This window comes from Scyliorhinus torazame, chromosome 1 (genome assembly GCF_047496885.1).
Source record: "Scyliorhinus torazame isolate Kashiwa2021f chromosome 1, sScyTor2.1, whole genome shotgun sequence".
In the NCBI taxonomy this organism is placed as follows: Eukaryota; Metazoa; Chordata; class Chondrichthyes; order Carcharhiniformes; family Scyliorhinidae; genus Scyliorhinus; species Scyliorhinus torazame.
Window position 1 is genome coordinate 330,666,645 of NC_092707.1, and position 27,382 is coordinate 330,694,026.

The 27,382-nt window shown below is 49.8% G+C and overlaps 1 protein-coding gene across 1 annotated transcript in view; it reads left to right on the forward strand.

Annotated features, from left to right (window-relative positions):
- Positions 1–27,382, forward strand: part of vash2 (vasohibin 2) — a 233,509-nt gene that overhangs the window by 41,855 nt on the left and 164,272 nt on the right. The window contains exon 3 of the mRNA XM_072508879.1: positions 11,558–11,614. Coding sequence (XP_072364980.1) covers positions 11,558–11,614 — 57 coding nt within the window. The remainder of the gene's footprint in view (positions 1–11,557; positions 11,615–27,382) is intronic.

Sequence of the window (27,382 nt, forward strand, 5' to 3'; positions counted from 1 at the left end):
TGAACGGGGAATGCACGGCCGAGGCCACATATAGCCCCGTTTTTTACAATGGGGAACTCCCCATGGACCAGCACTCTGTCGGCGCAAATCCAGAGTCAATTCCCGGCCCAGTGGCATCCTAACTGCTGGGGCCGGAGTTAGCGCTAAAGTGTCTTGGAGCTGGAGCTGTTTTTAAGCGCTCCACTGACCACATACTCACTGCAGCCACCAAGATGGTTCACAGAGATGTGCCCCCCTGAGGTCGGGAGTCCCAGGTGGACCCACAGCACCAAGCCAGTGAGGGAAAGAGAAACACCTTCTTCCCCAGGTTAGGCTGCAGACGCAAGCCTGCCCTCCTGAACAGCACCTGGGAGATGGTGGCAGAGGCAGTCAGTGCTGTCAGCTTCACCAAGAGGAGACAACGCTGCCAGCCTCACCAGGAGGAGATAGTTGACGATCTGGCGGGCTGGAGGGCACTAGTGAGGACTCTGCCCTAAGTGGGACAGAGAACCAGGGAGGGTCCAAAGGCCACGGTGCAGGTGCCCTCCGGTTGGGCTGAGCTCTGCTGATCTCCTGCTTCCACTGCAGTGGGGCAGCGCTTCTGAGGAGTGCAAACCTGGTGGGTCCCAGATTGAGGTTGACCATGCCCATACCCTTGATGTTACAGCTGGGGTATGAGAGTGTCCAGAGGGGTGACCTAGGTGGCCTCCCAGATGACAAGAGGCCTTCTAAGCATTCATAGGACACAGGCAGAACTCAGCAGTGTGAGAAGCCAGTATCCTGCAAGTAGCACCAAAGGGGTGCATTTAAAAGACAGACATGCAGCAAATATCAGTCTGAGCCAGGCCAATCCCGCGGGGCACACCCCGAGTCCATGAAGTCGAGAACAAAGTCCCCGCTACTGCCCCCGGCCTGGGCAGCCACCCCCCAGCAAGCCTGACAGTTTTCAATGGTTTTTCAGTGTTTTAGTAGCCTCCCGCTCCCCCTCCACAGCCATGGCATTCGCACCTGCAAGACATACATGAGCATCGCGGAAGTGTGGAGCATGTTGTGTCCAAGCCACTAATCGCATTTAAATGCATGCAAATGCTGGTTCTGCATGCCCTTGCCGGCAGGGGATGAAAACGTTGTCTTCGCCGCCGGGGAGGGTCTGGAGCATGGCCCCCGAATCGATGCCGGGCGCAAACCTCAATTTTTGCCAAATGTCTGATTCTCCGCTTGATCGTGATCCGCAATTCCGGTATCGCGAGGCGGAGAATCCAGCCCCTTGTTTCTGAATCCCTCCGTGGTCTTGCCCCGTGATGCACAATCACTCACCTCAGAAACGAGATTGGAGACAGTTGAAGGCTTTAATACGCTCGATGTTTCCCCCAGCAGCGCAGGTACAGAAGAGAGCTGCTGGGGTGGCACGGGCTCTTATACCCCACCTTGCAGGGCGGAGCTGACATACAAGCTTAACCAATGGGAACAAGTACATTCTCCACCAATTGTATTCCGGCATTACTAGGTACCGTAATCCTCCTAACACTGACTACCACATTCACCCCCTGTTAAAAAAGAGTCCAGCGGGGGTGGTAGCTTCGTATTACAATGTGGTAAAAGTGGTAGAAGTTACAGTTATGAAGTTGCCGTAATGCCTTCGTACAGCGTTTTGCCTCATTACAACTCTTAACTATTTACATCAGTAATGTCCATTTCAAAAGGAAGCAATTAGTCGATCGGGGGCCCTGGTCGTCCTCTGCGATTGTCGTAGCTTTGGTGGTGATGGCGGTGGAGGAGCGGGCATCTGTGACTCCGGGAGCGTGGTTTCGGCTTCTGTGGCAGCTTCATCACCCCTAGACATGGCTGGTGGAAGGGCCGACTGACCTGGGAAGGGGGCGGCTGTGGGGTGCACCGATGGGCAGGGCCTAGACGGGGCCAGTGGAAGAACCGATCCACCTGGGAAGGGGGCGGCTGTGGGATGCGCCGGTGGAAGGGAGGGTGGGACTGGTGGCAGGGTTGTGTGTGGGGATCCAGCGGGCGGCAGGTCCCGTAGGGAGACCATATCTTGTCGGTCGTCGGGGTACGCCACGTAGGCGTACTGAGGGTTAGCGTGGAGGAGATGGACCCTCTCAACCAATGGGTCCGATTTGTGCGCCCGCACGTGTTTTCGGAGCAGGACGGTTCTGGGAGCTGCCAGCCAGGTCGGGAGCGAGGTCCCAGAGGAGGACTTCCTGGGGAAGACAAGGAGACGTTCGTGGGGTGTTTCGTTGGTCGTGGTACCCAGCAGTGACCGGATGGAGTGGAATGCATCCGGGAGGACTTCCTGCCAGCGGGAGACTCCTGGACCTCAGGGCCAGTAGGACGGTCTTCCAGACCGTTCTGTTCTCCCTCTCTACCTATCCGTTTCCCCGGGGGTTGTAACTGGTCGTCCTGCTCGAGGCAATGCCCTTGCTGAGCAGGAATTGACGCAGTTCGTCGCTCATAAAGGAGGAACCCCTATCACTGTGTATGTAGGCGGGGAAACCGAACAGCGTAAAGATACTATGGAGGGCTTTTATGACGGTGGTTGCGGTCTTGTCGGGGCGGGGATGGCGAATGGGAACCGGGAGTACTCGTCAATCACATTCAGGAAGTACATGTTGCGGTCGGAGGAGGGGAGGGGGCCTTTGAAATCCATACTGAGGCGTTCAAAGGGACGTGAAGCCTTTATCAGGTGCGCTTTCTCTGGCCTGTAGAAGTGCGGCTTGCACTCCATGCAGATTTGGCAATTCCTGGTGGCTGTCCTGACCTCCTCGATGGAGCAGGGCAGGTTGCGGGTCTTGATGATGTGGAAAAAAGAATCAAGTGACCCCCGGGTGGCAGAGGTCCTCGTGGAGGGCTCGGAGGCAGTCCACTTGTGTGTTGGCACATGTGCCGGGGGATAGGGCATCAGGAGGCTCGTTTAGCTTCCCGGGACGATACAAGATCTTATAGTTGTAGGTGGAGAGTTCGATCCTCCACCGTAAGATCTTGTCGTTTTTTATTTTGCCCCGCTGTGCATTATCAAACATGAAAGCAACCGACCGTTGGTCAGTGAGGAGAGTGAATCTCCTGCCGGCCAGGTAATGCCTTCAATGTCGCACAGCTTCTACTATGGCCTGGGCCTCCTTTTCGACTGAGGAATGGCGGATTTCAGAGGCGTGGAGTGTGCGTGAGAAGAAGGCCACGGGTCTGCCCGCTTGGTTGAGGGTGGCCGCCAGAGCTACGTTGGACGCGTCGCTCTCAACCTGGAAGGGGAGGGACTCGTCGATGGCGTGCATCATGGCCTTTGCAATGTCTGCTTTGATGCGGCTGAAGGCCTGGCGGGCCTCTATCGACTGGGGAAAAACTGTGGATTGGATCAGTGGACGGGCCTTGTCCGCATAGTTGGGGACCCACTGGGCATAGTAGGGAAAAAACCCTGGACAGCGCTTCAGGGCCTTGGAGCAGTGCGAGAGGGGGAACTCCATGCGTTCAGGGTTGGGACCTATCACTCCATTACGCACTACGTAGCCGAGGATGGCTAGGCGGTCGGTGCTAAACATGTATTTATCCTTGTTATACGTTAGGTTAAGGATTTTTGCGGTTTGGAGGAATTTTCGGAGGTTGGTGTTGTGGTCCTGCTGGTCGTGGCTGCAAATAGTGACATTATCGAGGTACGGGAATGTGGCTCGTAAACCGTACCGGTCAACCATTCGGTCCATCTCTCGTTGGAAGATCGAGACCCCATTAGTGATACCGAAGGGAACCCTTAAGAAGTGGTAGAGCCGCCCATCTGCTTCGAAGGCAGTGTATTTGCGGTCACTCGTGCGAATGGGGAGCTGGTGGTATGCGAAGTCCGCCGTGGAGAAGACTTTGTAATGCACGTTGCTGCTGACCAGGTCGGATATGCGGGAGAGAGGGTACGCGTCGAGCTGCGTAAACCTGTTGATGGTCTGACTGCAGTCGATGACCATCCTATGCTTCTCCCCGGTCTTTACAACCACTACTTGGGCTCTCCAGGGGCTGTTGCTAGCCTCAATTACACCTTCCTTCAGTAACGGTTGGACCTCTAACATAATAAAGATCCGATTCTGGGCACTACACCGTCTGCTCCTGGTGGCGACGGGTTTGCAATCGGGGGTGAGGCTCGCAAACAGGGAAGACGGATCGACCTTGAGGGTCGCGAGGCTGCAGACAGTGAGGGGGGGTATAGGGCCAGCGAATTTGAAAGATAGACTTTGGAGGTTGCACTGAAAATCCAACCCTAGCAGTGTGGCCGTGCAGAGGTGGGGAAGGACGTAGAGTCGGTAGTTTTTGAACTCCCTTCCTTGGACCGTGAGGTTAGCTACACAAAACCCCTTGATCTCTACTGAGTGAGATCCGGAGGCCAGGGAAATTTTTTGATTAACGGGGTGGACGGGGAGAGAACAGCGTCTTACCGTGTTGGGGTGTATGAATCTCTCCGTGCTCCCAGAGTCGATTAGGCAGGACGTTTCATGCTCATTGATAAGCACCGTCGTCGTAGCAGTCGATAGTGTTCGGGGCCGAGACTGGTCCAGGGTCACCGAGGCTACTCGTGGCAGCAGTTGAATGTTTTCTTTGGGCAGTGTGTGGTCAGCCGAGCTGGGAGTCCATCCAAGATGGCGGCGCCCATTGGTCGCACATGGCTGGGGGTGCACAGAATGGTGGCGCCCATCCATCGCACGTGGCGTCCGCGGGACAAGATGGTGGCGCCCGGAGGCCGCACGTGGCCCTGGAGGAGGAAGATGGCGGCACCCGCTGGCTGCACGGGGACCGTGGATAGGATTGTGGTGGTGGTCCGCATTCGCCACCGGAGACCGCAGCGACCGCCCGGGCCTGGCATACCGCTACGAAGTGGCCCTTTTTACCGCACCCTTGCAGGTGGATGCACAGCGCTATCGGGGGTGCTTGGCCTGCCCGCAAAAATAGCAGCGGGGCCCCGGGGTTGCCAGGCCGTCTTTCAGCACAAGCTTGTGGGGGGATGGGAGATGCTCAGGGTCGGCCGCGGGGGGGGTTCCACGCTGCCCAGGGGGCTGCCACGCGGTCGTGTACGTAAGTGCGGGCATTTCGGGAAGCCGGCAAGTGCCCGTGCTTCGTTGAGGCCTAGTGTCTCTTTCTCCAGCAATCACTGGCGGATTTGGGAGGACAGCATCCCTGCTACGAAAGCATCCCGGATCACAAGTTCTGTGTGGTCGCTTGCCGAAACTTGCGGGCAGCTGCAGTTTCTTCCCAACATCAGGAGCGCACGGTAGAATTCTTCCAGCGATTCCCCAGGGATTTGTCGCCTCGTCGCTAGCAGATGTCGGGCGTAGACCTGGTTTACAGGGCGAATATGATGTCGTTTCAGCAGCTCCATTGCTGCATCGAAATCGTCTGCGTCCTCGATGAGGGTGTAGATTTCTGGGCTCACCCTTGAGTGCAGAACTTGCAGTTTCTGTTCTCACGTGGGTGTGTTTTCGGCCGTTCCGACATATCCGTTGAAACACGCCAGCCAGTGCTTGAAGGTTGCCGCTCAGTTTGCCGTGTGGGGGCTGAGTTGCAGACACTCAGGCTTGATGCGGAGCTCCATTCTTTTAAATCTAGCGCATTAAATTGATGCACAATCAATAACCTCAGAAACGAGATTGGAGACAATTGAAAGCTTTAATACGCTAGATGTTTCCCCCAGCAGCGCAGGTACAGCAGAAAGATGTTGGGGTGGCACGGGCTCTTATACCCCGCCTTGCAGGGTGGAGCTAACATACAAGCTTATCCAATGGGAACAAGTACCTTCTCCAGCAATGGTATTCCGGCATTACTAGGTACCGTAATCCTCCTAACACAGACTACCACACCCCGCCCTCTGCTGCAGCCCCACCACCCTCAGACAAGGCTATATTCTTTTAATTCTGGCCTCTTGTGCATTCGCAATTATAATTGATGCACCATTGATGGCTGCGTTTTCAGTTGCCTAGGCCTCAAACTCTGGTATTCCCTCCCTTCTCTGCCTCTACCTCACTTTCCTCCTTTTTAAGACACTCAGTAAAAGCTACCTCATTTACCAACCTTTTGATCTTCAGACCTAATATCTCCTTATGTGAATTAGGATATTGTTGCTATTACGGAGATATGACAGGCTGAAATGCAGCACAGTGGGTGGCACTCCTGCTTCACAGCACCAAGGTCCCAGGATCGATTCCCAGCTTGGGTCACTGTCTGTGTGGAGTCCGCACCTTCTCCCCGTTTCTGCGTGGGTTTCCTCCGGGTGCTCCGGTTTACTCCCACAAGTCCCGAAAGACGCGCTGTTAGGTGAATTGGACAGTCTGAATTCTCCCTCTAGATACCCAAACAGGCGGTGGTATGTGGTGACTAGGGGCTTTTCACAGTAACTTCATTGCAGTGTTAATGTAAGCCTACTTGGGACAATAAAGATTATATTATTAAATTAAAGGTTGCTTAATGGTCCGGGATATCGATGTATTAGACAAGACAGAGGGGGATAGTAGAAATGGTGGGAGTGTTGCAATACTGGTTAGGGAACAAATCACAGCAGTGATGAGGGAGAATATGTAGAAGGGATCCTGCAGTGAGGCATTATTGGTAGAGCTCACAAATAGAATGGGTGCAATCACAATGTTGAGGCTGTATTATTGGCCTCCCAACAGCCAGTGGAATACAGTGGAACAGATAATAATCTTTATTACAGCCACAAGTAGGCTTACATTACCACTGCAATGAAGTTACTGTGAAAATCTCCTAGTCGCCACATTCCGGCGCCTGTTCGGTTACACTGAGGGAGAATTCAGAATGTCCAAATTACCTAACAGCATGTCTTTCTGGACTTGTGGCAGGAAACTGGAGCACCCAGAGGAAACCCACATGGGGAGAACGTGCAGACTCCACACAGACAGCGACCCAAGCTGGGAATCGAACCTGGGGCCCTGGCGCTGTGAAGCATCAGTGCTAACCACTGTGTTACCGTGCCGCCCATATGTCGTCAGATTCTGGAAAAATGAGAAAATAGCAGGGTTGTTGTGATGGGTGATTTTAATTTCCCCCATATTGACTGGGACTCCCTTAATGTCAGAGGTTCAGATGGAGAGTAATTTGTTAGGTGTGTCCAAGAGGTTTTTGAAACAGTATGTTGATAGTCCAACCAAGGAGTGGGCCTTACTGGACCTAGTATTGGGGAATGAGCCCAGCCAGGTGACCAAATTTTCAGTAGGGGAAAATTTTGGGAATAGTGATCATAATTCCCGAAGTTTTCAAATACTCATGGATAAGGGAAAGAGTGGTCCTTGAGTGACAGTGCTAAATTAGGGGAAAGCTAACTGCAACAGAATTCGGCAAGAGCTGAAGAATGGATTGGGAGTGGCTGTTTGAGGGTAAATCCACATTGACATGTGGGAGTCTTTTAAAGACTAGTTAATTAGATTGCAGGACAGGCATATCCCTGTGAAAATGAAGGACAGAAATGGCAGGATTGGGGAACCATGGATGACAGGGGAAATTGTGAGACTAGTCAAAAAGAAAAAGGAAGCATACATAAGGTCTGGGCAACTAAAAACAGACAAAGCTTTTGAAGAATATAGGGAAAGTAGGTACAAATTCAAACGAGGAGTTAGGAGGGCTAAAAGAGGCTATGAAAAGTAATTGGCAAACAGGATCAAGGAAAATCCGAAGGCCTTTTATACATTTATAAGGAGCAAGAGGGTAGTTAGGGAAAGAGTAGGCCCACTCAAGTACAAAGGAGGGAAGTTATGAAGTGGGTGAGACCCTTAATGATCCTTATTCACCAAGGAGAGGGACATGGCGGATGTTGAGGTTAGGGATGAGTGGGTGAATACTCTAGGACATGTTGGCAAAATGAAGGAGGAAGTGTTAGATATCTTAAAATGCATTAAAGGTAGACAAGTCCCCTGGGCCAGGTGGGATATATCCCTGTGGGAGGCATGAGAGGAAATAGCTGGGGCCTTAACATCTTTGCATCATCTTTGACTCCAGGCAAGGTTCCAGAGGACGGGAGAATAGCCATCGTTGTCCCTTTTTTAAGGAGGGAAGCAGGGATAATCCAGGTAATTATAGGCCAGTGAACCTGACGTCAGTGGTGGGGAGGCTGTTGGAGAAGCTACTGAGGGACAGGATTTATTCACATTTGTAAGCCAATGGATTTGTTAGTGATAGGCAACATGGTTTTGTGTGGGGAAGGTCATGTCTTACCAACTTGCTATGTTTTTTGGGTTGGTGACAAAATTAATTGATGAGGGAAAGGCTGTGAATGTCGTCTACATAGACTTTAGTAGGCGTTTGACAAGGTCCCTCATGGCAGACAGGTACAAAAGGTAAAGTTGCATGGGATTTGGGGTGTGCTAGCTAGATGGATAAAGAACTGGCTTGGCAATAGGAGACAAAGTAATAGTGGAAGGGAGTTTTTCAGAATGGAGATCAGTAACTAGTGATGTTCCACAAGGATCAGTGCTGGGACCACTGTTGTTTGTAATATATATAAATGAACTGGAGGAAAATGTAGATGGTCTAATTAGCAAGTTTGCAGATGACACTGAGATAGATGGAGTTGGAGATAGTGAAGAGACTGTCAGAGAATACAGCAGAATATACATAGATTGGAGAGTTGGGCAGAGAAATAGCAGATGGAGTTCAATTCTTTGGTCAGAACATTGAATACAGGAGTTGGGAAGTCTTGTTGAAGTTGTACAAGACATTAGTAAGGCCACACTTGGAATACTGAGTACAGTTCTGGTCACCCTATTATAGAAAGGATATTGTTCAACTAGAAAGAGTGCAGAAAAGATTTACTTGGATGCTACCGGAACTTGATGGCTTGCCTGTAAGGAGAGGCTAGATAGACTGGAACATTTGTCCCTGGAGCGTAGGAGGCTTAGGGGTGATCATATAGAGGTCTATAAAATAATGAAGGGCATAGATAACATCTTTTCCCAAAGGTAGGGAAGTCTAAAACTATAGGGCGTAGGTTTAAGATGAGAGGGAAGAGATACAAAAGGGTCCATAGGGCAATTATTTCAAACAGAGGGTGCTGAGTGTCAGGAACAAGCTGCCAGAGGCAGTAGCAGAGGTGGGTACAATTTTGTCTTTTAAAGAGCATTTAAACAGTTATATGGGTAAGATGGGTATAGAGGGATATGCGCCAAATGTGGGCAATTGGGATTAGCTTAGTGGTAAAAACTGGGCGGCATGGACAAGATGGGCGGAAGGGCCTGTTTCCATCCTGAAAACCTCTATGACTATAATTCGGACAAATGCGAGGTGATGCATTTTGGAAGATCAAATTCAGGTGTGAATTTAACAGGAGCTGTTTAGCACAGGGCTAAATCGCTGGCTTTGAAAGCAGACCAAAGCAGGCCAGCAGCATGGTTCAATTCCTGCACCAGCCTCCCTGTACCAGCCTCCCCGAACAGGCACAGGAATGTGGTGACTAGGGGCTTTTCACAGTAACTTCATTGAAGTCTACTTGTGACAATAAGTGATTTTCATTTCATTTTTAAATGGCAGACCCCTTAAGGAACATTGACATACAGAGGGATCTGGGCATTCAGGTCCATAGTTCCATGAAAGTGGTAATACAGGTGGATAAGGTGGTCAAGAAGGCATACGGCATGCTTGCCTTCATCGGCAGGGCATTGAGTACAAGAGTTGGCAGGTCATGTTGCAGTTGTACAAAACTTTAGTTAGGCCACATTTGGAATATTGCGTGCAGTTATGGTCGCCACACTACCAGAAGGACGAGAGAGTGCAAAGAAGGTTTACCCGGATGTTGTCTGGTCTGGAGAGTGTTAGCTAAGAGGTGAGGTTGAATGTTAGAATCATAGAATTTACAGTGCAGAAGTAGGTCATTTGGTCCATCGAGTCTGCACCGCCCCTGGGAAAGAGCACCAACTTAAACCCACGCCTCCACCCTATCCCCGGAACCCAGTAACCCCACCTAACCTTTTGGACACTAAGGGGCACGTTAGTATGGCCAATCCATATAACCTGCACATCTTTGGACTGTGGGAGGAAACCAGATCACCTGGAGGAAACCCACACTGACACGGGGAGAAAGTGCAAACTCCACATAGACAGTCACCCGAGGTCAGAATTGAATCCGGGGCCCTGGAGCTGTGAGTCAGCAGTGCTAACTACTGTGCTACCGTGCCGCCCCTGTGCCACCGTGCTGCCCCTGTGCCACCGTGCCACGCCTGTGCCACCCTGCCGCCCCTGTGCCACCGTGCTACCCTAGCGGGAGATTGGATAAACTCGGATTGTTCTCGTTGGAAAGGTGGCGGCTGAGGGGAGACCCGATTGAGAATTATGAGAGAATCATAGAATTTACAGTGCAGAAGAGGCCATTCGGCCCATCGAGTCTGCAGCAGCCCTTGGAAAGAGCACCCTACCCCATCCCACACCTCCACCCTAGGTGGAGGTATGTATAGGGAGGTATAGACAGGGTGAATAGTCAGAAGTTTTTCCCAGGCTGGAAGACTCAATTACAAGGGGGCACAGGGTCAAGGTGAGAGGGGGAAAGTTTAGGGGAGATGTGCGGGGAAAGTTTTTAACGCAGAGGGTGGTGGGTGCCTGGAACCCAATGCTAGTGGAGGTGGTGGAGGCAGGCACGATCGCAACGCTTAAGATGTATCTAGATAGACACATGAACGGGCGGGGAACGGAGGGATATAGATCATTTGGGCAATAAGTAATAGGTCTAAATAAGGAATTTGGATCGGTGCAGGCGTGGTGGGCCGAAGGGCCTGTTCCTGTGCTGTAATGCTCTTTGTTCTTTGTTCTACATTTCCGATTCAAATTAATTGTGTTTTTATTCAAAATTCAGTTTTAAAAATTAATCACAAGCAATACTCTCATCTCTCGCTCTCCTCCATGATCTCCCAGTAGCAGCCTTTTGTACAGTTTCCTTCAGTGCAGAGCACAGGGAGAACAACTAAGGTTTTGTAGGCCACCCCTTTTGTCGGCACTGATAGGCGAGCGAGGCTGTATTAGGTTATTTGATCATTTCCTTCTTCCCATTGTACGCCACTGTTGCCAGGGATCCTGTCATCAGTATTCAGCAATCAACAAAGCTCATTGTAAAGTGAGCTGAGAGATTTAAATGTCAGAACAGCCTGCGCGTTAAAGCCACAGTATTGAAATGCACTACCACACCAGCCTGTATTTAAATATACAGCTTGTAGTTGCACATTTGTTTTTCACAGTAAGTACATTTAAAAATGCATTCAGCATTGAACAAACGATGACAGCTTTCCCGGATCTTTGCCAATTCTTTCTCATGTGCTATAATACTGCCAGTCTTAGTCCAGGAACCAAGTTGTCCAGTTGTGTCAAATTCATTTTTTTTTCTTTGTCCACAGCAGACATCCTTTTCAGCTGAATATCTGGCGAACTTAAAATTGACCTCATAAAGACTATTCTGCAATTTGCGGAATAATTCTGGGTGAAACGTAACCATGACAGAAGACCAAATAGTAACTGGTGCTTTTTGTTTTTGGCTACTGTCTCTAAAGGGGAAAAAAGCTGTTCCAGCTAGGCTCGGTATGCAACATTTCCTTAGCTTACTAAATGACAGATACAATCACACTGGAACCCAGTTCTTTGAGATTAAGAAAATCAGACCTTTGAGTTGGTAAGTAACAACATTGTCCTGCTGGGAAGTCTGATCATATTTCAGTGCTTGAGAAAACTTTCAGAGAATACATACAATGTTTAACATTTATTTTTATTTGGGTAAAAATGATTTGTTGGAGTCAGAATTGTAGAAGACTAGAAACCCATTTTCACATGCTGTTCTGTGGTAGATGTTTAGCCAATAGGCTTCAGTACAAGAGGTCCTCTTTGGATTTTAGCGTTACGATGGACTTTAACATTTTGGCAAAATCAATGATGCAGATTAATTAAAGCTTTCATGCATAAATTACCATGGCAATGGCTTTGTTTACTTCCAACCTTTTTTAAAGCACGTTCAGAGGTCTATTATTGTTGTTTTTCACAAATTCATCTATCTCATCTTGGATACTGTGTCAAATGGAAAAGTAAGTTCATATGACTTTCCACAAAATAAATTCAGATTTAAATATTACATTGTTTACAGAGAATCAAGACCAGGGAAAAAATGTAATACCGCCCTCCCACCCCCTCACCTTCCCTCAGGTGGGTTCTGAGACAGGGTGGGGGTGGGGGGCTGTGTGATTGGGTGGGAAGGTGCGAGCTAGACGCTCCTTCAGAGCATGGCCTTCCCAGCCGAGACCACTTGAGGCATTTAAGTGGCCAGCCTGCCGGCGCTAGTATTTGGCATGGAGGGCTTGAGGGGCCATTGGGGGCATACCATGGCAGAGAGGTTATGAGGAGCATGGATGGGGCATGGGGATGTGTGTGGGTGTGTCAGGAGTGAGGGCGAGAGCACCTTCCTGTTTTAATTTTAACTGGGACAAAGCCCCAAAGAACCGAGGCAGGCCTTTCACACAGCCCACTTTAGCACCCAGCCTGAACTCTTTCTGGGCAGCGGGCCTGACACTTGTTAGCAACCCCTCTCCCACAATACAAAAATCCCATAATTGCAGATTTCTCCTGAGGTGGGTGTGCCAAGCTGGAAAAATTCCCGACTTCCACTACCCGTGTTTAATAAATCCAGCCCATTATCTATAACGCTTTCCTCCCTGCCCATATTAGACTCAGTCAAAGCTGTCACTTAAGCTGCCTTCTGGGAGTTATAGCCCATCAGAGTGACAAGCTCAGTGCCATTAGTGATTCTGGAAATTGTAGTCCACTAGCCTGATGTACCAAAGCCAACTACTCCATTCAGACCTGGGTACATACAATGTTGATGAGAATGCACCAAAACAAGCTCCTGGTCTCAAAAATGGCTAACCTTACTGAAATGTTGCTTGCCTCCCCTATTCAAATTGGCAGTTGTTCAGCTCCTCCTTTGATTGTCAGTCTACCATGGGTATGACCTGAGTGCTTGGACAACCTTAATATATGTATATCCAGCACCGAACAACAGTGTATGAAGAAAATTAGCATCCAAGGAGGAATACCAGAGACCAGGAAAATGAATCAGTAGGTCTTGGACACGATTTTACGGCTGCGTTGTGCATGAGCATACAATTAACAGGAACGACGCCCTATCTAACAGCCTCCTGTGATCTAACCGCCTCCTCAGCCAGTGGTCACACGGGCGCTGATTAGGCGTGAAGCTGGCGGAATGGCTGCTATGGGGATCCGAGGAGGTGAATAGTCATCTTCGCTCCTAGGCAATGAGCCCGGGTGCACTGGGGTTGCTGCCCAGGTGCTTGGGAGGGGTGGAGAACCCCCGTGGGAGGGGGGAGTAGGAGTGGCGGGCAGGCCAGTGCCAGGGGACTGGTGCCCACCCACCCGTGTGGCCCGGTGATTTCTTTGATCTTCTTACGGCACTGGGTGCCGGTCCTCCCCAAGCTGCGGCCACTGCCACTTCCTGCCAGCCAGCATCAGCCGCCCTGTGGCTCATCCAGTGAGCCCCTCAGGGGAACAGGGCATCCCATCTGGACTCGACCGCGCCCAACAATCTGGACAGGTCAGCATCCCCGAATTGTGGGGCTGGTCTCCGCGGTGGCATGGTTGCGAGCTGTGTGGGGTTTGCTCTGCGAGATCGGTTTAAGTGCTGCTCCCTATTGTTGGCGGGGAGCTGGAGGACGCAATCCCAGCAAATCTGTCGGCGGGACCGTCATTTGCAACCTGAAGGAACTTGGCATGGCAACTGTTCGGCACAAGATCGCAAGAAACTGCAGTGTGGTGAACTCAGCCCAATGCATCACACAAGCTTTCTACCCTTCCATTAATTCTGTCTACACCTCCCACTGCCTCAGGAGGCAGACAGCATTGTCAGAGACCCCTCGCACCCAGGCTTTGCCCTCTTCTAGACTCTTCCATCAGAAGATACAGAAGTCTGACATAGGAACAGCTTCTTCCCCATAGTTACTAGATTCCTCAACGACTCTCCCTCGGACTGTTCCCTGTAAGAACACTATTCATGACGCCCTATGCTGCTCTTGCTCATGTCGTATATGCTTGTTTGGCCCTTGTCCCGCAATGTAACCAATTATTTATTTGTCAATGTACTTTGTCGATTATTCTTTTTGTCTACTGTGTACGTACTGTGTACATTCCCTAGGCCGCAGAAAAATACTTTTCACTGTACTTCGATACATGTGACAATAAATCAATCAACCAATCAAGCCCGTGGGGCCTCGTTAAGTGGCCCAATTAACATTTGATACCGGTGACGACCTCGCCGGGTCAAGGGTCAGGAAGCTCGTGGCAGCATAGCTTAGAAACCTTTCCATTAAATCGGTACTGCATATGCTACTTGAAATGTGTATGTCCTACTTTAAGGTCATCTATAACCATCTACTCCACTTGCCTGATTGGCTTACAAGCTCAGGTTACTTTTATCTGTTAACCTCGCAGATTCACTTAAGTACAGATAGATACTAAAAGCTGCCATATGTATCTTCAAAGCATGCAAAAACACAATTGCACATTTCATAGAATCATCTGGGCTGTAACCATGTGGCCCCCTGTCCATACCAGCTTTCTGCAAGAGCAACAGGGCTAGACCTTGGCCATCGCCCTTTCCTGCTATATTTTCCTCTTCAGGTGCTTATCAAATTCCCTTTTCAAAACCATAGATTGGATCTGCATCCACCATATTCCCAGGCAGTGCATTCCAGATCCCAACCATCCTCTGCATTAAAGTCTTTCTCCTTATGTTACCTTTGATCCTTTTGCATTTGAAAGTGACCAATAAGGATTCGACATCCACCACAAAACTTGGAATGTTTAACTTTTTAAATCCAGCCTGAAAGTAAAATTGTGGTGATTTTCAACCTGAATTTTTCCACTGTAACTCTGATAGGTAGAGGAGACTCCAGCTACTGGATTGAAAAGTGATGGAACACGATATGGGAAGGGGAAGCCTGAAGGAGGAGGAAGTAGGGCGACGGCAGGAACAGGATATGGAAAGGGGAAGGGTGGGAAAGGACCGGGGGGGACGAGAGCAAACATGGGATAGAGGAAAAGGAAAGCTGAGATAGGGGCAGTGCAAGGGCAGAAACACCAAACTTTACTATTTGGGAGCACCAACCAGTGAGTTCTACGAGGGTGGCACGGTGGCACAGTAATTAGCGCTGCTACCTCACAGCACCAGGACATGGGTTGAATTCCAGTCTTGGGTAACTGTCTGTGTGGAGTTTGCACTTTCTCCCCGTGTCTGTGTGGTTTTCTCCGGGTGCTCCGGTTTCCTCCCACAGTCCAATGGTGTGCAGTTTAGGTGGATTGGCCATGATAAAATTGTCCCTAAGTGCCCAGGGATGTACTGGTTAGGTGGGGTTACAGGATTAAGGCTAGGGGGGGAGGGGGAAGGAGCCGAGATAGGGTTCTCTTACAGAGGGTCGGTGCAGATTCGATGGGCCAAATGACCTCTTTCTTCAATGTAGAGATTCTATTCTATGTTAGGTTAGTTGGCTGGACAGCTGGTTCGTGATGCAGAGCGAGGCCAACAGCGTGGGTTCAATTCCAGTACCAGCTGAGGTTATCCATGAAGGCCCCACCTTCTCAATCTTGCCCCTTGTCTGGGATGTGGCGAGCCTCAGGTTAAATCACCACCAATCAGCTCTCCCCCTCAAAGGGGAAAGCAGCCTACAGTCATCTGGGGAATGGCGACTTTACTCTACTCTGCACCTCATTAGCTTTACTAAAGACTGAGAATGATTAGAAATATAACTTTTCATTTATTTCTCTTTAGTCTTCTTTCTTTTGAGTATCATGCTGTTAATTCAAACATGTCGAACCACCAATAGTCCTTGTTTTAATTTATCCAGTTTATAATCACCCTTGATCCCTACGAATAAAACATCCGCCCAGAAACAGTAAAGACTGATGCATTGGTACACAGGCCAAAACTGATACCGATATAACTAACATGCCAGCCAGAAACAATAAAAGTTGGCTTGTAAATTCTTAGTGTCAATTAAGAGTGTGATTAAGCATAACATTACAAAGAGACAGATTAGATGAATTGGCAGAACCATGGCAAATGGATTTCAACATAGGCAAATGTGAGGCCATCCACTTCGAACCTAAAAAGAGTCCTTTCTGAATCATGAGAAGCTAGAAATAGTGGTAGGCCAAAGCGACTTGAAGATCCATGTATGAATAGATTATTATAATACCATGGCAGGTACAGAAAATAATCAAAAGGTAATGCTGGCCTTTATACCTGGAGGACTAGAATGATGGAATAGGATTCTATTTATTAGTTTTTATTTATTCTTTCATGGGGTATGGGTGTCACTGGAAAAGTCAGTATTTGTTGCCCATCCAAAATTGCTCTTGCTGGGCCATTTCAGAGGCCAGTTAAGAATCAGCCACTTGGTGTGGGTCTGGAGTCACATGTAGGCCAGACCAGGTAAGGATGGCAGATTTGCAACATCCCCGGGTTTCCATAACCTTCCAACAGGCTATAGTGGGCCAAAGGCCCATTGCCATTCCAGTATGTTTGCACCATAACCCTGATGTGCCAGATCCCAGACTTAACCGAGAGCCTCTGCTGCCCAAAAAATTAATAGTAGTATTGGAGGGGGAGTGACCCAGGCTGCAGTTTCCTGCAATTTCAACTTCGGGAATGTTGTGAAGAGCATTGGCTGTCAGTACACCCTGTGAAAAGAGGCATAGCGGTCTGCCAAATGCAAATTTGGGGCACTCCTGTGGGTCCAGATAAATGAATGCCATCGACCAGTAATTAGATGTGCCTTTGCACTTTTAATCCTGTGATATTTGGCGTAGCACGTTGCAGCAAGTGTATGCTGATAACATTGTAGTGAGGGGCAACCAGGAACCTGGAACCTGTTCTGGACCGGCTGCTAAGGGTTTAAAGAAAAATTAATATGCTATCTTGGGCACCACCTATCTCACTGACCTTGAGCAGCCATCTTCTGCTCTTTCAGTGTTGGAGGATCTCCTATTGGCTCTACAGGTTCAAGAGGCCACCCAATGTCCTTATTGAAGGGTGAGCCCATCCTCTAGCCACCAATTGGCCAATTCGGGAAACATCACAAATGAGTGACAGAAGTGCAGGCTTCTGATCCCCATTTGAGCCTGACGGTGGATTCCTGAAACATGCAGGGAAATTCCTGTCCCAGATTTCTGTTTCTGTTGATGTCACTGATGGTCACCCAATGTCAATGCCTGTTTTAAATAAATTTTGAGTACCTAATTCATTTTTTCCAATTAAGGGGTAATTTAGCTTGGCCAATCCACCTACCCTGCACATCTTTGGGGTGTGGGGGTGAAACCCACGCAAACCCGGGGAGAATGTACAAACGCCACACAGACAGTGACCTAGAGCCGGGATCGAACCTAGGTCCTCGGTGCCGTGAGGCAGCAGGGCTAACCCACTGCGCTACTGTGCTGCCCGCCCAATGTCAATGTTGACCCCTAGGTCTTTAGGTATTACAATCTGACAAAATGGTGCTCATTTGAGTGGGATGCAGAATTTATCCAATGGAGTAGCAGATCTCCTGTGTTGGTTTAACAATTTGGTTGATTGATTATTAAATAAGAACATGTTGTTCAGAATGTGTTGTGCTCAGAAAGGCTTCTGGCTCACCAAGGGCCATAAAGCATAGGTATAATGGGCTGAAGTCAATTAGCGTTTAATTGATGTTAGTTAAATTAGAATCAGAATGATGTCAGACTACAGATCAAAAGAGAGCACCATTTTTAGCATTAGTAGTTCCGCATTTCCAATGAAGTGTATGTTTTTTTTGTTCCCTTGATGTGGGTCGTCTTAGAAAGATGCAATTAATGCTCATCCCTAGTTGTCCTGAGGAAAAGGAAGGAAACTGTTTGGCAGAGCAGAGAGGGCAGCCTGTCAGGGCAGCACGATAGCACAAGTGGCTAGCACTGTGGCTTCACAGCGCCAGGGTCCCAGGTTCGATTCCCCGCTGGGTTACTGTCTGTGTGGAGTCTGCACGTTCTTCCCGTGTCTGCGTGGGTTTCCTCCGGGTGCTCCGGTTTCCTCCCACAGTCCAAAGACGTGCAGGTTAGGTGGATTGGTCATGCTAAATTGCCCTTGGTGTCCAAAAAAGTTAGGAGGGGTTATTGGGTTACGGGGATAGGGTGGAAGTGAGAGCTTAAGTGGGTCGGTGCAGACTCGGTGGGCCAAATGGCCTCCTTCTGCACTGTATGTTCTATGTTCTATGCAACCATAGCAATATCTTTCCATTGAATGCTGCTTGGGATACTCAAGTGTCTATAGATCAAACATTACTCAATCCTACAGCTGATCAGGAAAAAAAGTAACCACCTGAATAGGCATTAGCTACCGCCCAAAGAACACAGTGTCACCACTCATTCTGTGTTTCTGATAAACAACATGTACATTCTGTAGGATGACGTTGATTTTGTCATCTGCAGCTCACCAATGAACTCTGACTTTGCAATCTCTGAAAGAACAGCATATGAGAAAAGAGCAATACACTGGGCTATTTACAAAAATCACATCGTTAACATTTAGTTATACAACCTAAAACTTGGAAGTTAGCTCTTGTATTCGTAGAGTAATGTTAGAAGTTCAAAATGGATGTTCATTATTCTTTTGAAAGGCACCTGCGCAACTCGCTAATGATTTTGCACTCTGAAATAATGCAATGACCTTACGGTGAAAAAAAGATTTATTTTTGTTTCAATAGAATTTTTAACTTGTATTTTATATTGTTAAAAATTTGCTGTTCTGAAAAAGTCATATTCCACTCGAAATGTTTCCTCGCCATAGCTACTTTAAAAAAATTTGTTCATGGGACGTGGGCATCGCAGGCTGTGCCAGCATTCATTTCCCATCCCTAATTGTCCTTTAGGGGGCAGTTAAGAGTCAACAACATTGCTGTGGGTCTGGAGTCACGTAGGCCAGACCAGGTAAGGACGGCAGATTTCCTTCCCTAAAGGACATTAGTGAACTCAGATGCTGCCAGACCTGCTGAGTTTTTCCAGCACTTGCTGTTTTTTATTTCAAATGTCACAGGTGGCCTGGGCAACTGTGAATTGACTTAACTACCTTTTGGATCTGACTGCAATAGCCTCCACAACAAATTCCAATTTAGAGAACTCTGCTGGAGCCCCCACTCTCCCACCTTCACTCGGCAGTAAATTGTCATGTCCAGGTAGAAGGTAAGGGCCTCCTGGCTGTTATATCAAGTTGAATGGTCATTGTATCAGACAGATGGTTCGGAATATATTGTGCGAAGGTGGAGCAGTAGTTCTTTAAAAGCCAGAGAGTCTAATTGTTCAATAAACAAATGGAAGCCGTTTCAACTGTTAATATCAAATAAAAATAGAAAATGCGAGAAACACTCTGCCAGCCTCAGTGGAGAGAGAATTTGAGTCAAAGCGGGGTGTGGGGATGGTGGGGGTGGGGGTGGGAGGGATGGCATTTATGAAGCCCACAAGAGTGGGAAACATGAGGTGTGATGATGAGTTGAGATGCAGTGATCATGGGCAGGATTTACCCCGCAGCCCGCCACGTGTTTTTCGCTGGGGGCGGGGGCCAGTGGGATTTTCCAGTCCCGCCGTTGTCAACGGAATTTCCTGTTGACAACACTCCTCATCGCCGGGAAACACGGGACAGGTTTTCCCCGCTGGCATGAATAGCCATCAAATCCTGCCCTAAGTCAGTGTCATGTTGCATGGTGTCGCGTTTTACACTGGCCAAGGTTCCCACTTGTAATATATTGCATGCCATGAATATTCTTTTTTTATATATAAATTTAGAGTACCCAATTCACTTTTTCCAATTAAGGGGCAATTTAGCGTGGCCAATCCACCTACCCTGCACACCTTTGGGTTGTGGGGACGAAACCTACGCAAACACGGGGAGAATGTGCAAACTCCAGAGTCGGGATCGAACCTGGGACCTCGGCACCGTGAGGCAGCAGTGCTAACCACTGCGCCACTGTGCTGCCCTTGTCATGAATATTCAATGGAAAAAAATATTTTTTAACAACAGTCCCATTTTCAGCATAAAGTCAATGGCACATGAGAATTTTGGTTCACATCCATTTAAAGGTGGCATGCACCAGTCGGCTTTGGGTAATTGTCTCTGAGCTCCGTGCTTTTCCTTGTTGAACTCTGCAGCACAAGAGAGGCGAACAGGAGAATGGAGTGGCTTGCATGGAGGATTACGGCTGGCAAGTGTGACTTTAAGGTTCGGGGAGATGGAGCACATGGAATGGGGTCAGGAGCATGGAGGAATGGAAGAAGGAAGCACCGCCCTGGGTGTGGTGGTGAGAGGGGAAGTGGGAACAATCAATCGAGCTAAAGTGAAGGGCCCTAAAGGCAGTGTCAATGCTGTCCTATGTGGGTCGCTCTCAGGGTGTTGGCTGACAGAGTCCTTAAAGGACTTTGAGTTCACCTACAACATTTCAATTATTCCTGTGAGAACGATCTCAGACAATGTCCTTTTCAGTGCACAGAAGGGAGGGACACCTGAGCTGACAAACTCGAGTACATCACTGGACAGTAACATGAACATTGTCACCACTTCTTCCATAATTTATGTCCTAACTCCCCTGTAACCATCAATATTTGCCAACCATGAGATGTGCCAGTATGTTTAGATCTCTGACCAAGCTAGTCCTAACAAATAACAATGATGCCAACATGAATGTGAATTATTTACAAGTAAAATTTAAATTTGAAAAAAAAACTGTGCCTCCTTTGTGGTCTCAATAAGTTGTTTGTTAATCATCATAGAATTTACAGTGCAGAAGGAAGCCATTCGGCCCATCGAGCCTGCACCGGCCCTTGGAAAGAGCACCCTACCTAAGATCAGACCTCCACCCTATCCCCGCAACCCCACCTAAGGGGCAATTTAACATGGCTAATCCACCTAACCTGCACATCTTTGGACTGTGGGAGGAAACCAGAGCACCCGGAGGAAACCCACCCTCCTTCTACCAGCTCATTGGGCTAAAGTTCCCTGCTGGCTTACATCTTTTTCTAGTTTCTCTCCTATCTCTCACACCCCATCTGAGCTCATCTTGTCCACAAGATTCATTTCCTACTCCCTCAACCAAACGTATCCAAATGAGGCATGAATTGCTAAATAAAAAGACCGACTCAACAAAATAAAAAAAATAAAAAACACACAATGGAGACAGAGGTTATGATCTAAAGTTGTTCAATTCAACATTGAGTCCAGAAGACTGTAGAGAGCCAAAACAAGTGCAAATGGCAAGGGAGTTGAGCAGGAAAGTATTGACCCTGATGTAGAGCTTCCCTGTTTGACCCGGAGGCTCAGTTATAGCTGCAGCGTAGTCAGCTGATGGCGGGTTTCACCACCGAGAAACATCCCCCACTGCGTGATCACATGTGTTTCCTGAGCATTAGAATGACTTGGGAAGCAGCAAAAAGCCAGAGAGTGGAAGTGGTGCACAATTTATGTTCGGCCTACAGGAATGGTGCATCATAGTTAAAAGTCTACCCACCATTTCAGATCGATGACACTTCATCAAAAGTGGAAGATGTTGGACTGGAAGAGTTTGCTGCTATCGGGCTGGTAAATCTTGTGAATTGGAATGAGCTGCAGCTTCAAACAGCACTGAAAATGCATGCACCATTTTAAGCATGTTTTGCAACTTGAAGAAAGTGTGTTTATAAAATTTGTGCTCTGGATGTGCACAATGGATTTACCATCCATAGTAGCCTGAGAAGGTGGTAGTTAGCATTCTTGATGTACTTCAGTCCTTGGGGTGATTGTGCAGTTGCAATGTGATAGGTCGAACATTGACACAGTTACGATGAAATCATGGCAGTATACATTCACGTGTGACATTCTGGAACCAGGGAATGAGAGTGAAAGGAAACGATCCAGGGTCCCTACTCCTGTTTACTGCTCTGTGTGCGCACGTGTATACAGTAATGAGGGGAAGGAGCAGGGTTTTTAGATCCATCATGCAACCACTGTTGAATATGCTTCATCACTTGCAATTGAAGCTCATTCGTGAAGATTGGGAATGTGGCTGAGGTGCCAGGTGGCAGTGTGGGGGAACTAAACAGTTGCAAAAAGCTGCCACTTTCAGGAGAGGAGGAAACAAGGGTAGAAAATGTGACGATAAACTAAAGCAGCTGAAGAAGAGGTTATAAGGCGCGATTTACTGGCCGCATGCCGCAGGAATCGGAACGGTACGCGGCTGGTAGATCCACGAGAGGCCTCTCGACCGGCCTTGCCAAGGAGACAAATGGCAGAATGGTACTTGGCGGGGTCTCCCAGGCAATCGGAAGCTCCGGCTGGTTGGCCTCTGGTCAGTCTGGCATCCTGACACCGCTGGTGTCACCCGGGCATCTTGACACTGCCAGCCTGACACCCTGGCAGTATCACCCTGGCTACAAGTGCTGGGAATGACCCAGCTAATCCTGCCCAGAACAGACTCTGATTTTCATTTTGATTAAATTACGCCCAAAGAATCTGTGGGGTGGAGCAGGGTAGATAGTCAGTAGCAATAGCGACATCTTTCCATTAGAGAGCGGCTTGGGATACTCAAGTGTCTGCAGATCAAATATTACTCAGCCCTACAGCTGTTCAACAATAAACATTAACCACCTGAATAGCCATTAGCCGTCACCCAAAGAACACCGTGTCTCCAGCAATGGGGGGGTTGGTGAGCCAGAGGTAAATAGAGTCAGCATATTTTATATGTTCAGGTTTATTTAAGCTTATTTCATCGATGAATATTGGAATTTATTAATGTAAAGTACTTGAACCTAAAGGGTATAATGTTTTCATCTTTTATCTAATAAGAAAGGCCCTACAGAACATAACTGCAGCATTTATATTGGGGGAGATTTTGCACCGAGGCTAACCTTGAGTGCAAATGGCGATATGGGTACAAAATCCCTTGGGAATCGGAAAACGAGATCCTCGCCGGCGATATCTCGTTTTCCAATTTCCCTGCCCATCGTCAGTGATATCATAAGGTAAGGGCGGGAACCTCACTTCAATACATTTTAACAAACTATCATATAATTGAAAGGCTTCTCCACCATATGTTCCCCCCCAAATTTAGAATTACTGTCACATTGACAATGTTCACAACTGCTTTTCAAAAATGTGAAGCGATCGAGGGGGCCATGCCAGGGGGCACAATGGTAAGTGCAGCCCCCGGGATAAGAGAATGCAGTGCCAGGGTAAGGCCTTCTGGGGAGCTCTATTGGGTAGGGGAGTCCGCCTTCTCTGTGAGGCGATGTTGTCCTGGTGCTGCTGGGGGGCGTTCCCCCTATCTGTGAGGGGGGGGTTTGCCCCGGATTGTTGTCACGGTGCTTATGGAGGGGGAGGGGGGTCCGCCTTATCCGTGGGGCAGGGGACTGACCGGTGCTTGTGGGGGGTATTTTTTTCAGCACAGATTGAGGCGTCTTTAAAAATGGCACCCCGCACTTCCCGTTGCGGCGATGCGGAGTTAAGCCTTTCGGCAGCTTCCGCTAGAACGGACTTTTGGGCCCCTTCCCGTGTGGGAAGGTGAAGTAAGGTCCCCCTTCCGTTGTCTATGGAGGGATCTGGAAGTGGAGGGACATAAAAAGAGGCTTTGGAGCAGCGGCAGAAACGAGGGGGAGAAAACAAGATGGCGGAGGGCGGAGATCGAGCAGCATGGGGGCCGGACCAGCAGGAGTTTCTCAGGCGCTGTGTGGAGGAGCTTAAAAAGGAGGTGCTGCCGCTGATGCTGTTGGCAATTGAGGGGCTGAAGGAGACCCAGAAGGCCCAGGCGATAGCGCTCCGAGAGGTGAAGGAAAAAACTAATGAGAACGAGGACGAGATCTTGGGCCTGGCGGTGAAGATGGAGGCGCACAAGGCGCTGCACGAGCGGTGGGCCGAGAGATTCGAAGTCCTGGAGAACAGGTCGCGGAGGAAGGATCTCCGGATTCTGGGTCTCCCCGAAGGAGTGGAGGGGGCTGATGTTGGGGCGTAATTTTGCACGACGCTCCATTCGCTGAAGGAGCTCACCGGGTCCTTGCGAGGAGACCCAAGGCTGATGAGCCGCCAAGGGTGATAGTGGCGAGGTTCCATCGTTTCGCGGACAGAGAGAGTCCTGAAATGGGCCAAGAAGGAGCGGAGCAGTAGATGGGAGAATGCGGTGATCCGAGTCTACCAGGACTGGAGCGCGGAGGTGGCAAAGAGGAGAGCTGGCTTCAATCGGGCCAAGGTGGTGCTGCATAAAAAAAGGGTGATATTCGGAATGCTGCAGCCAGCGTGACTGTGGGTCACGTACCAGGACCGACACCACTATTTTGAAACGCCAGAAGAGGCTTGGACCTTTATCCAAACGGAAAAATTGGACTCGAACTGAGGGTCTGTGGTAGTGGGGGAGATGTTGAATGTAAAGAGGATTGTAAATATGGGTAAAGAATGTTTTACGGGTGGGACGATGGATGGGGATGGGGGAAGAGTTTTTGATGGGGAGACAGTGAGGAATGTGGGCGTCGGTGCTGGAGGGAGGTGAGACTCGGGGATGGGGTAATTAAGATAAGGCCGCAACAGGAGCTGCGCCACAGGGGGCGGGGCTGGCTCAGGAAAGCGCAGGCTTTTTCCTGCGCTAGGAAGGGGGGGGATGGAGGAGCGCAAGGAGGAGGAGGGATTTCCACACGGGGGGGTCAACGGGAATGCGGGGGAAGCCGGGGTCAGCAGGAGTCAGCTGACTTACGGAAGTATTATGGGGGGAGCAAAAGAGCCAGATTTGGATCTAGCGGGGAGGGGGGGAGGGGAGGGGGGGAGAGGGGGGACAATAGGGTTGCTGCTGCAATGTCTGAGGGGGAACTGAAAACAGAAGAGGTGGTCGGGGCAGGGGTTCCCCGTCTGGGGGACTGGAGGGAGCGGGAGACGCGGGCACGGGACTGGCCTAAAATAGGAGATGGCTAGTCGGCAAGGGGGGTGGGGGAGGGGAGGGGAGGGGGGGGTAGCCCCCCAGTCCGGCTGATCACGTGGAATGTGAGAGGCCTAAATGGGCCGGTTAAGAGGGCCCGAGTGTTCACGCACTGAAAGGGACTGAAGGCAGACGTGGTCATGCTTCAGGAGACACATCTGAAGGTGGCAGATCAGGTCAGGTTAAGAAAGGGATGGATAGGACAGGTGTTCCATTCGGGGCAGGGTGCGAAGAATAGAGGGGTGGCAATACTGGTGGGGAAGCGGGTGTCGTTTGAGGCCAAGAACATAGTGGTGGACAACGGAGGCCGATACGTGATGGTGAGTGGTAGGTTGCAGGGGACGGAGGTGGTATTGGTAAATGTATACGCCCCGAATTGGGACGACGCTGGATTCATGAAACGTATTTGGGGCGTATTCCGGACTTGGAGGTAGGAAGTTTGATAATGGGTGGGGACTTCAACACGGTGTTGGACCCAGCACTGGATCGCTCCAGATCCAGGACTGGAAAGAGGCCGGCTGCGGCCAAGGTGCTCAGGGGGTTTATGGACCAGATGGGGGGAGTAGATCCGTGGAGATTTGCCAGGCCTCTGGCCAGAGAATTCTCTTTTTTCTCCCATGTACACAAGGCCTACTCCCGGATAGATTTTTTTGTTCTGGGCAGGGCATTGATCTCGAAAATGGAGGGGACGGAGTATTCGGCCATAGCCGTTTCGGACCACGCCCCGCACTGGGTGGAATTAGAGCTGGGGGAGGAGAGGGACCAACACCCGCTGTGGCGGTTGGATGTGGGACTGCTGGCAGACGAGGAAGTGTGCGGGAGGGTGCGGGGTGCGTCGAAAGGTATCTGGAGGCCAACGACAACGGGGAGGTGCAGGTGGGAGTAGTATGGGAGGCGCTGAAAGCGGTGGTTAGGGGAGAGTTAATCTCCATTCGGGCTCATAGGGAGAAGAGAGAGGGCAGGGAAAGGGAGAGGTTAGTGGGGGAGATTTTAAGAGTGGACAGGAGATATGCAGAGGCTCCGGATGAGGGACTACTCAGGGAGAAGCGAAATCTCCAGACGGCGTTCGACCTGTTGACCACAGGGAAGGCAGAGGCACAGTGGAGGAAGGCACAGGGGGCGATGTATGAATATGGGGAGAAGGCGAGCCGGATGCTGGCACATCAGCTCGGTGAGAGGATGGCAGAGAGGGAAATAGGTGGAGTCAAGGATGGAAGGGGAACTACGGTGCGGAGTGCGGTGAAAGTGAATGAGGCATTCAAGGCCATCTACGAGGAGCTGTATAGGTCCCAGCCCCCAGGGGGAAAAGAGGGGATGCGACGATTCTTGGACCAACTGAGGTTCCCGAGGGTGGAGGAGCAGGAGGTGGCTGGTTTGGGGGCGCCAATTGGGGTGGAGGAGCTGGTTAAAGGACTGGGGAGCATGCAGGCAGGGAAGGCCCAGGGACCGGATGGGTTCCCGGCGGAGTTCTATAGAAAATATGTAGACCTGTTAGCCCCGTTGCTGGGAAGGACATTCAATGAGGCAAGGGAGGGGGGGACCCTGCCCCCGACAATGTCAGAGGCGACAATCTCTTTGATCCTGAAGCGGGATAAGGACCCACTGCAATGCGGATCGTATAGGCCGATCTCGCTCCTCAACGTAGATGCTAAGTTGTTAAGATGCAAAAGTGTTAGCTACGAGGATTGAGGACTGTGTCCCGGGAATGATTCGCGAGGACCAGACGGGATTTGTAAAGGGCAGGCAGCGAAATACCAATGTGCGGAGGCTACTGAATGTGATTATGATGCCATTGGTGGAGGGAGAGGCGGAGATAGTGGCAGCCATGGACGCGGAGAAGGCCTTTGACCGAGTAGAGTGGGAGTATCTCTGGGAAGTGTTGAGGAGGTTTGGGTTCGGGGGAGGGTTTATTAGTCGGGTTAGGCTCCTGTATAGAGCCCCGGTGGTGAGTGTGGTCACGAACCGGCGGAGGTCGGAGTATTTCCGGCTGTATCTGCTGTTTGCATTAGCAATTGAAACTTTGGCAATGGTGTTAAGGGAGTCGGGGAAATGGAGGGCGGTGGTCCGAGGGGGAGAGGAACATTGAGTGTCGCTGTACGCAGACGACCTGTTGCTGTATGTGGCGGATCCAGTGGAGAGGATGGTTGAGGTCATGCAGATCCTAAGGGAGTTTGGGGACTTCTCGGGCTACAAGCTCAATGTGGGAAAGAGTGAGCTCTTTGTGGTGCATCCGGGGGATCAGGGAAGAGGGATAGACGATGTACCGTTGAGGAGGGCGGAAAGGAGCTTTCGATACTTGGGGATCCAGGTAGCTAGGAGCTGGGGGACACTGCACAAACTTAATTTGACACGGCTGGTGGAACAGATGGAGGAGGACTTTAAAAGGTGGGACATGTTGTCACTCTCGCTAGCGGGCAGGGTACAGTTGATTAAAATGGTGGTCCTCCCGA